This window comes from Alosa pseudoharengus, unplaced genomic scaffold (assembly GCF_046254945.1).
Source record: "Alosa pseudoharengus isolate Yale_2024_CS ecotype anadromous, Long Island Sound unplaced genomic scaffold, YU_APseudo_1.1 YU_APseudo_1.1_scf_19, whole genome shotgun sequence".
Lineage (NCBI taxonomy): Eukaryota > Metazoa > Chordata > Actinopteri > Clupeiformes > Clupeidae > Alosa > Alosa pseudoharengus.
In genome coordinates this window covers 21,342,525-21,352,295 of record NW_027468657.1, presented here as the reverse complement: position 1 = coordinate 21,352,295, position 9,771 = coordinate 21,342,525, and the positions used below count along the sequence as shown (strand labels likewise).

Here is a 9,771-nt window from a genome sequence, read left to right as displayed (position 1 = left end):
ATTAATGTTTTACCAATATTTGAGCTCTCCACAAATAATGGGCTTGAACATTTTAAGAATTAAACAAGGGGAAGTTGTGTTTTTTGGTCATTTGATTAAAATGGTACGTGGGGTAAGGCACTTGAAAATCTATGTGAAAGTAGCTCAGTGTATGGGCATTTAGTGTACAAAGTAATGTTGTACCGTTGAAAAGAATTGAGCCAAATTCATTGTTTTGCCTCAGTGGCAAAAAAAATTAACCAAGTAAGTGTATTTATGTATGAAGGAAACATGGTACATCATTGGCACTTCACAACTTGACTATGAACAGAGCTATTCCCACAATTATTGTCGTGTTTCTACTAGCTACCCCACATGCCATTTTAGTTCTATGAACATTACCAAAAATGGAATCACACGTTTTATCCTTAATATCTCCATGCACATTTGTTGTAGAGACCTCAAATATTGGCTCAACATTAATAAAGTATTGTACAGTATTTGCAGACGAAATGATTGGTGCCATTTGGATATTTAAAAATACTTTACAAGACCATCCAGCATCACTAGTTTTGCACTTTGTTCCATATAAACTAGGCGTGCAATACAAACTTTTAACGGTTCAGTCATACTGAGAACATGTCTGTCTTCCACCCTACAAATCAGTGCCCAAACACGGCCACCAAGATAAGGCATTTCTGAGAGTGCAAAAATTATACAAAAAATCAAGGGTGAAAATATATGAAAACATTGGAATTTAACATACATACTTTACAGGTCTTAGTTTTGTGACCTAAATATTAGGTGGACAAACTTTGAGCAAAATCTGAGATGTAGCAGCAATAATTTCCCTGGATTTTGTTTCTTATACAGTATGTGACTGTTCTGTTTCTGGCGCTGATGCGCTTTTTTTACACACAGCTTCACTGTTAGTTTCAAATGTGAGTTTTGAGACTCATTATCGTCCCCATTTATAAGATTGCACACATTGAACAGTTTGACTTTTGATTGATGTGATTTCTTGTGTCTGGATTTTTTTTTCTAAAATCAATGAGCATGTCCTTTGTTTTGGCTACATTTAGTTGAAGGTAGGATGCCTCACACCATTCGACAAAGTTATTGATGACTGGACCATGGCCTGTTTCACTGTTTTAGAGCACTGCTAACAATTACTGAGTCATCTGCGTATTTAATTATGATCCTGTTGTAGCGCCGGGAGGTCAGGTCTACGCACCTGAACCAGAAGGTTCAGAGGAAGCTTCTATCCCGAGGCTGTCACCTTACTGAGCTCTAACTCTGCATCCCGGTGACAACCAATCAACTAAGCCCCTAGGTTTATAGCACAAGAAAAGCATTGCTTCAATTATGTTCAAGCTTTTTTACATCTGTCTGTCAACACACACTGTATATATGTGCTGTGAACCTTGCTGTTGAGAATAAACCCATGCAAAGACCACATGAGAGCCCAAGTGTGCAGAGACATTTTTATTAGCATGAGACAACAGAATGTGAAACCAGCAAGATCAGATATTGTAAAACTAACAATACAGGGGAAGTTGCGGAGATGGAAGAAGGCAGTGGGTATAAATGTTTTTAAATTAATGTGCCAATCTTCAGTAATACTGTTGTCAGATAACTGGACGTTTTGGCTGAAGCTGTACTGTATTAATATCACTGTGATGGACCATTATCCAGAGCCTAATGAGTTTAGAGCTTTTATTCTTGATTGCTTCATCATCCATACAATATAAGTAATATCTGTCACAGAAATGGGGTTTTATGATGATGCGTGAGACTGCCATAATAGGCAAAATGCAAGACAGGGTGGACATTACAGAATGCTGTCTCTATCGGCATTAGAAATACTTGGTGGGGTCAGAGCGGTCACACATCTGGACGTGGGTGTGGGAGGTCATCCCGGGGTACACCCTCTGCATTGGGTGCAGTGTCCCGATACGGTCGCCCTTCCTTAGCGAACCACTGTACTTGTCAGGCTTCACGTAGAATAGCTTGAAGCACAGACCTTTGACAGACAGACAAAAATGCAAGTTAATCCGACTATAAGACAAACATACTAAACTACACCTTACTATCAGATCAGTTGTAGGTATACATGTCATCAGATGGACCGTCTGTAAATGTAGGCCTAAACAATCATTTTACTGGCCAGTTTTCAGGTCAGTGTATTTATTTGATATTTCAAGTAATAAGGGACTAAGATCAACAAACACAATTTAACCTCAGTTCATGATATGATTATGTAATGGAATATAAAATATAAAATAAATTGTTATTATGTAATAATTACTAATTATTCGCTAAATAAATATTTTAGAGGAAATGATTGCTCCTGACCTCCGCCACTTAGATTTACGCCATCATTGATGAGCTTCTGGAGAGCGGTTGGCCTGCGATATGGTGCAGCTTTGCCATTCAGCTTCACATCGAACGGTGCATACACTGTAGCCCCATCATTGCACTGAATATCAAGGCCCTTGTGTGGCCCATGTGTTCTATACAAAAAAAGAAATGATCACGCATAACAGTGATATTTTTTTGTATGCTTTCACAATTATTTTTGTCTGCTAGATATCGCTTCTCACTTCACAAAATGAATGGTTGTTACATTTATAAGGACATCTCATACTATATTTAATAGTAAAGATGCCTATGCTGGCAAAAATGAAGCAGTCTACTTTCTCTCTATCTGTCCTTTTGTCTCTCTTTACTTTTACCGTTTTGCACCATAATTTCCACACCCCCATTTTACATCACAGCCTCTCTTTTGGTTTGTTGGGTTTCCACTGCAAAGGGGGCCAAATTTCACCAGCGAACGCTCTGTTGGTCAAACAAAACCACTCAAACATGTGCAAAAACAAGAGCTGTGTATGTATTTTATGTGTGTGTGTGAGTGAGAGAGAGTAAGTATTATACCATGACTGGGCTCCTCCTGATGTCCAAAGAGCTGGTCAGTGCTGAGCACTAAAGGGAGGAAATGACAGTGAAGAGTAATTAAATTAGACTGCCTTTCATGTAAGAAAAACAAAACAGGATGTTTCTTGTGCTTCATACAGCAATCAGTCTTTATTCCAGTCAAGTGCAATGACAAAGCACATGGAACAGTGAAATGGAGCCTACTCCAGACTATATGTATATTTATACTGTATACTCTTAGGCGGGGATCACATTAGCCAGCGGCAAGCGGCAAATGTAAAGCAACGGTCAGACCATAATAAGTTTTGTCTTGTTCCTAAGCAACACGAACGGTTTGTCAATTGAATATGCTCGCGTTGCACTTTGAAAGTTGAACCAAGTTCAACGCTCAGCTTGCTCAACGCTGGCATAATACCAGCGTTGCCACCGTTCCGCTGCCGAACCAGAACAACAGGAAACCTGCCGCTTGCCGCTGGCTAATGTGATCACTGCCTTAATGTAACTGAGCATGCTGCTGTAATGCGAACAGGCCTGACCACATTTTGTTCTGTATGATAATTAGGTTCCTCTTATCCTTTGTCTGATGGTTCCCCATTTTGATCAAATCTCTGTTTAGCCTACTCCCTAACCACTGGTGTTGCCAGGGTGTGGACCTTTCTTTTTTACTATGATGATATTAGCTTCTGGAAGATCGTAGTAAACATATGTTTACTGATCACAGTGGCTACTTTGTCATGCTTCTACAAAAAAGAAATCCCTTACATCCATCACAGTTATCTTAAAAAAAACAGCCTCCAGCCCAGTAAAAGGCTGACAGCAGTAATTAGGACTAATAAAGGCTGCATCTTGGTGTTTTGTGTGTGTCACGATCTTGCACATTTAAAAAAGAAGCATATTCTATAGGAACTGAAAGCACTGGTATCTGCAAAGAGGTGAGGACTTACCAGTGGACACCAGGACAGCCAAAACAATGGCCACCTTCATTCTTCTTACAGTGTTCCTAGTGATCTGCCAAGATTTTGCTGTGTGACTAACGTGTGTGTTTTGATCTGAGGGTTTATCTGAGGGTTTTTATACCATGGGCTGTAGAGAGAAAGAGGGGTCTTACGAAATGTTTTCTCATAATTTCCTCACCTTAAACACACACACACACACACACACACACACAAATGTTGACTTTCTCCCGTTTCACAATGCAGTGTTTACTCAATTTATTGTTACAATTTTAGTTTGGAAACAGTGTACTGTTGTGTTAAGGTAAATTAAGCTTAAAAACCTGCATAGTTCCCCTTTAATAGGCTACAAGTAGACCAGGCCTAAGCCAACCTACAATGCATAAACTATCCAGCAATTCAGACAACAATGTGGAAATGGATGAGGGACTGATTACAGTTTTTAGATAGATAGATAGATAGATAGATAGATAGATAGATAGATAGATAGATACTTTATTGATCCCCAAGGGGAAATTCAAGGAAATTTTTCACAATTGCACAATTTTGCACAATTCTCTGAACCAAATTCTCAGTTCTCAGCCATTTCTTGAACTGATCCTCCTTTTGACAAAACCTTAAACTGTTTTCACATATAAAACACATTTTGCAGATCTCATAGACTCTTTGCAAAACTCAAAACACCTTTTCATGCAATTACAGTTTTTCTTGATTGTTTTGATACCTGTGTCAAGTCTGACATCACATTCTCAAAACAGTTAACACCCGTGTCTGAACAAAAGCACTCTGGACAAAATGACACATCTCAAAACACTTAAAACATGCAGCAAAAGCAAATCTTGCCTTCAAACACTACAACTTGTTGCCAATTCAAAAACACTCTTTAATCAATCATTACACACTGGACAACAAAATGCAAAATCTAGTTCTCAAAATGAGCATTTTTGCTATGTCTGTCATTGTAAGACATACAGCAAACAGCTAGTAAGATATTGTAAATTTCATTGAACTACAACTTTCATCGAAATAGACCTACAGTAAACACCTTTTGTACTGTTTTCTCCACCAAATAGGCAATACAGTACTTTGTCTAAATGTGCATTAGATCCATACTTGCAAATAGCAACACAGAACAGACATCTCTTATGTATAATGAATGATTGCTGATTGAAGAATTGTGCAAAGGAGTTTCACACAGGTGTATCAGAGATTCAGACTTATGCAAGGAATCTATACCACCTGTGAAAAGATGTTTTCCTTTTGTTTAGCATGGGAAAACCAATAGAGTTTGGGGCTTTTGAATGACACCTGTGTTAACTGTTTTGCAAAAGGGTGTGAGAAATGTGTGAAACCAATGAAAATGTGTGAACACATTCGCAAGAGATTACTTCTGCTGTGCAAAGAAAGTAGTCATGAAGACCAAGTGGGTTCTAGTTTACTTAAGCAGGTAAAAGCAATCGAGAAAAACTGTAAACACATTTTGCATTGTGATGCACTTGTGATGCATAATGGTAACTACAAGTGGCAAAAGGTAAACACAAATAGAGCACAGATGTCTTACGTTAAACACAACAAAATTGATCACACTTGTTTCAAATGATGTGACACAACCAATATAAGCTATAGTTCAGAGTTCAAAAAACAGATCTTACAGTTTTTCTCAATTGCTAAAACACTAAACCCCATTGGCTGAACAAAGTTATCATTCCCTGAACTCATGTAGCTAATTGTCCAGTCTGTTGTCAATACCTTAAATCATTTCACATGGTAAAACACAATTTGCAGATCTCACTTACACTTTTCAGCAAAACTCTAAACACATTCTCATTCTCAAAACACATTCTGCACTCTAATGCACATGTCATCCATACTGGTAAACACAAGTGTCAACAATTAAATACAAATAGAGCAGACATGTCATTGATTAAACACAACCACTCAAAATTGAGTACACGCACACATGCACACAATTCAAGAATTTCTCAGAATTATGAACTGGCAAGATGGGGGTGGGGTTGTATAAAATGTATTTTACATGTGAAATCTATGAACTAATCATGTTTTGGTACTTGTTGTCTAGCAGATACCAGTGAGAATTGAGTGTGCATAATGCAATTCAGTGAGACAGTAAGAATTATATATGCCTTTCACCTTTTGTGTTTAGCCAGCAGCCAGACCAGCAGATATCCTGACTTTGCTGAATTACTGAAGCTAAGCAGGCTTAGTTACAGTTTTTTCTGATTGCTTAAGCACATTTTTTGTAACTATGGCTTTTTTTGCAAAGCTCTACACACAAATAGGAAAACCTTTTACCCAATCAGCAAAACATCGTAGTTCTCTTGTAAAAGCCAACAAACCTTGCTCAACTCTTCACACCTTCGTAAAAATGGTGTTTTCGTATAAAACAGTAAACACAAGCCATCACAACTAGATGTACCGCAGAGCGGTACAAAATATGACCGCCGCCCAGTCCAGCACATTTTTTCCACAAAAAGAAATCACGCTGAAAGGCCTATATGATTCTAACTGTCTCACTAAATTGCATTATCCACACTCAATTCTCACTGGTATCTGCTAGACAACAAGTACCAAAACATGATTAGTTCATAGATTTCACATGTAAAATTAATTTTTATACAACCCCACCTCCATCTTGCCTATTCATAATTCTGAGAAATTCTTGATTGTTTGTGTTATGTTTATGTTATGTGTGTGGGTGTGTGAGTGTGTGTGTGTGTGTGCCTGCGTATGTGCCTGTGCATGCAAGCGTACATATGTCTACTGTGTGAGTATGTGTCATACGTATGATTACTGTGAATGTATGTGTGTGTGTGTGTGTATCTGTTTGTGCACATGTGTGCTCATGAAATGGGTTAACATGACCCCTGGAGGCAAACATACGGAAAAAAATGGTCATCCTAGGCCCTACAGTTCTCAAGATATTCACAGAGAACTGTGTCTGCCCTACCCTCCTTTCGGGGGGTCCAGTCCAGCGGGGGGGGGGGGGCTACAGATCAAAACGAAAAACGACGGTTCCATGCTATCCTTGTGGAGGTACATGCCCACCAAGTTTTGTGTACCCCGGTCTTTCAGTGTCCCGGGAATCCTTGTTGGTGTATGTCACTAAATGTACACATAAATTATTTTATTGTAAGGCCCCCCATGAACGAAAGTACACAAAACTTGGCATGCATTCGGAGGGTGTCATAATGATCCTACGCTTTTAATTTCGTGCAGTTTTGACCTTGTCAGCCAGAGATATTGTGATGAAAACACCTAATTATTTGCTTTTTAATTTTTAACTAGGTGGCGCTATACATGAAATAAGTGGTAATGGGATGGGTTGACATGCCCCCTTAACACAAACATACATAAAAAAGGTGGACCTCCTAGGCCCTACGGTTCTCGAGATATTCACAGAAAACTGTCTCCGGCCACCTACAGGCCAGTTGGTGTATAGTAACATAAATTAATTTATTGTGTGGCCCCCCATGAACAGAATTCCACAAAATTTGGCGTGCATACAGAGGGTGTCATAATGATCCTACACTTCCAATTTCGTGCAGTTTTGACTATGTTAGGTCACAGATACCTTCAATTACAACACCTCATTTTTACTTTTTTGTGTTTAACTAGGTGGCGCTATACATGAAATGAGTGGTTATGGAATGGGTTGACATGGCCCCTTGAGATCAACATACCAAAAAAAAAATTAAACCCTACGGTTTTCGAGATATTCACAGAAAACTGTGTCTGCCCTACCCTCCTTTCGGGGGGTCCAGTCCAGCGGGGGGGCTACAGATCAAAACGAAAAACAATGGTTCCATGCTATCCATGTGGGGTTACATGCCCACCAAGTTTCGTGTACCCCGGTCTTTCAGTGTCCCGTGACTCATTGACAGAAATTTGTGCATGCAAAAAAAATAAATAAATAAATAAATAAATTCTGACTAAACCTATATGACCGCCGCTTCGCTGCGCGGCGGTCATAATAATAAGCACACAATGTGCCAACTACACACTGATGTTCTGAATAAAAAACACATCTGGCTTTTGCTTTCTCTGTGTACAAGGTAGACTATGTCAGTTTGAGGTCATACTTTTGTCAAAGTTCTGTAAACATACAGGGATCCAAACTTTACTGTAAGTATTGGTGTTTATTTAACACATCAAAACAAACACAAGTCAAAACACAAAATGGCAATTTCACTGGGACAAAACAAATCAGTCTCGGGTCGTCTCTCTCAAAATTTCGTCTTCATCACATGCAATGTCCTAGTCTTAGGCACCGGGGAAAATATATTTTGGAATGACGTATCCAGACCTGACATGACAATATCCCCACATGTAGACTGTTTTTTTGGCTGTAAAAGGGCTATTTCTTTCTCTTCTCACTCTTCCCGTTCCCTCCATTGTACCCATTGTACATTACCTGTGGCTTATTTATAGTGCTTAGGCTGATTGCAAAGTGAACTAATTATCTAAAACAGTCTTCACATGAGAAAGTGTGCCAGAAAGTTGGCAAAATAGTGTAAGTGCAGTGAATTGTGCCTACAGTTGTGCAAAGTGTGTGTTACAAAATTGCAAACTGAGTGCAAAGCAGTGTTTGTGCTTTTAGTTTTGCGAACTCAGTGAGTGGTTTTGCTATAAGTATTAATAGTTTTAGAAAAATTGTGCTATAAGAATCACAGTTGTGTTTAAGCATTCAGAAAAAACTGTAGTACTTGAATAAGAAACCTCCTTGGAAGAGTAGGTTCCTGCTGGAAGTGGTCTTGGTGGCTGGCCAGTAGGTGGCACTCTTCCCTGTGGCCAAAAGCCACCAAACAAATATCAATACCAATGTCCTATTGCAGTGACAGGGACACTGTACTGCAGGAGATGTTTTCCTTTGCATGAATGTTAAATTGAGGTCCTGACTCACCATGGTTGTTAAAGATCCCATGGCACTTATCGCAAAGAGTAGGTGGTTCCCTGATTTGCTTTATTTATGCACACATACATAAAGACACACACACACAAAGACACGTAAACACACACACACTACACATGCACACGCACATATTTTGCGGTCATATTTTGTACCGCTCTGCAGTACATCTAGTTTTTGTACGCATTTGGTATCAATCATTATTTTTTCTTTACATACTTATTTTAATAATGTTGTACCAATATTTGAACTCTCCACAAATAATGGGCTTGAACATTTTAAGAATTAAACAAGGGGAAGTTGTGTTTTTTGGTCATTTGATTAAAATGGTATGTGGGGTAAGGCACTTGAAAATCTATGTAAAAGTAGCTCAGTGTATGGGCATTTAGTGTACAAAGTAATGTACCATTGAAAAAAACTGAGCTTGTATTTATCAGACAGATTTCCGTATCCTCGCTTGGGTGTGTGATGTGCATTTAGGCCGCAACTAGCTTCACAAACAATCAACAAATACAACAACAAATAAATTTGCTAACAAAGCCTATTTGTTTTTTTGTCTGCCCTGGAGTATAGGACTTTCCTTCCTAAATGCCTGGCTGAGTTCACTACTCCTGTGTATGTCAGTGCGTGCGCAGTATGTTTTTTGCCCATATACAGTGTCTTAGAAAGTAGCCCTCAAACGGACTCCCTACTCACCCGGAGCGAAGTCAAGTCTTTGGAGCAGAGGCCCTGTTGCAAGGCATCCGGGGTTCTCAGCAACACAGTACAAATACAAATAAAAAATACAAAGAAAGAAATCTGTATCTAAGTCTAAAGGCTAAAGGCTCGATCCAAAGAAAAATGAAAAGGAAAAAGAAGAACCAAGAACCCTGAACAAGGGGCCGTTCTCTTTTTATACCCCTCTCGGTCAGGCAGAACATGTCCAAGTTTGGTATTCTGTCTTGCCATGAAATAATAGTTCTGCTTTTTTTTTGTTTC

General features: G+C 39.0%; 1 protein-coding gene across 1 annotated transcript; it reads right to left on the bottom strand.

Annotated features, from left to right (window-relative positions):
* Positions 1 to 1,449: 1,449 nt before the first annotated feature.
* Positions 1,450 to 9,631, bottom strand: LOC143132451 (leukocyte cell-derived chemotaxin-2-like). The gene is made up of 6 exons (XM_076291996.1): positions 9,490 to 9,631; positions 3,858 to 3,996; positions 2,914 to 2,961; positions 2,715 to 2,817; positions 2,335 to 2,492; positions 1,450 to 2,002 (listed from the first exon to the last, which is right to left on the bottom strand). Exons 2-6 carry the CDS (start codon positions 3,895 to 3,897, stop codon positions 1,836 to 1,838), a joined length of 516 nt encoding a protein of 171 aa, XP_076148111.1. The 5' UTR covers positions 3,898 to 3,996; positions 9,490 to 9,631; the 3' UTR covers positions 1,450 to 1,835.
* Positions 9,632 to 9,771: the final 140 nt, after the last annotated feature.

What these genes read in the sequence shown, in the direction of transcription:
- LOC143132451 (XM_076291996.1), bottom strand. Translation starts at nt 3,897, where the DNA reads ATGAAGGTGGCCATTGTTTTGGCTGTCCTGGTGTCCACTG. An exon ending in GGAAATTATGGTGCAAAACG is followed by an intron (nt 2,493 to 2,714) that starts GTAAAAGTAAAG and finishes TTTTTTGTATAG; the next exon opens with AACACATGGGCCACACAAGG. An exon ending in CGTAAATCTAAGTGGCGGAG is followed by an intron (nt 2,003 to 2,334) that starts GTCAGGAGCAAT and finishes TGTCTGTCAAAG; the next exon opens with GTCTGTGCTTCAAGCTATTC.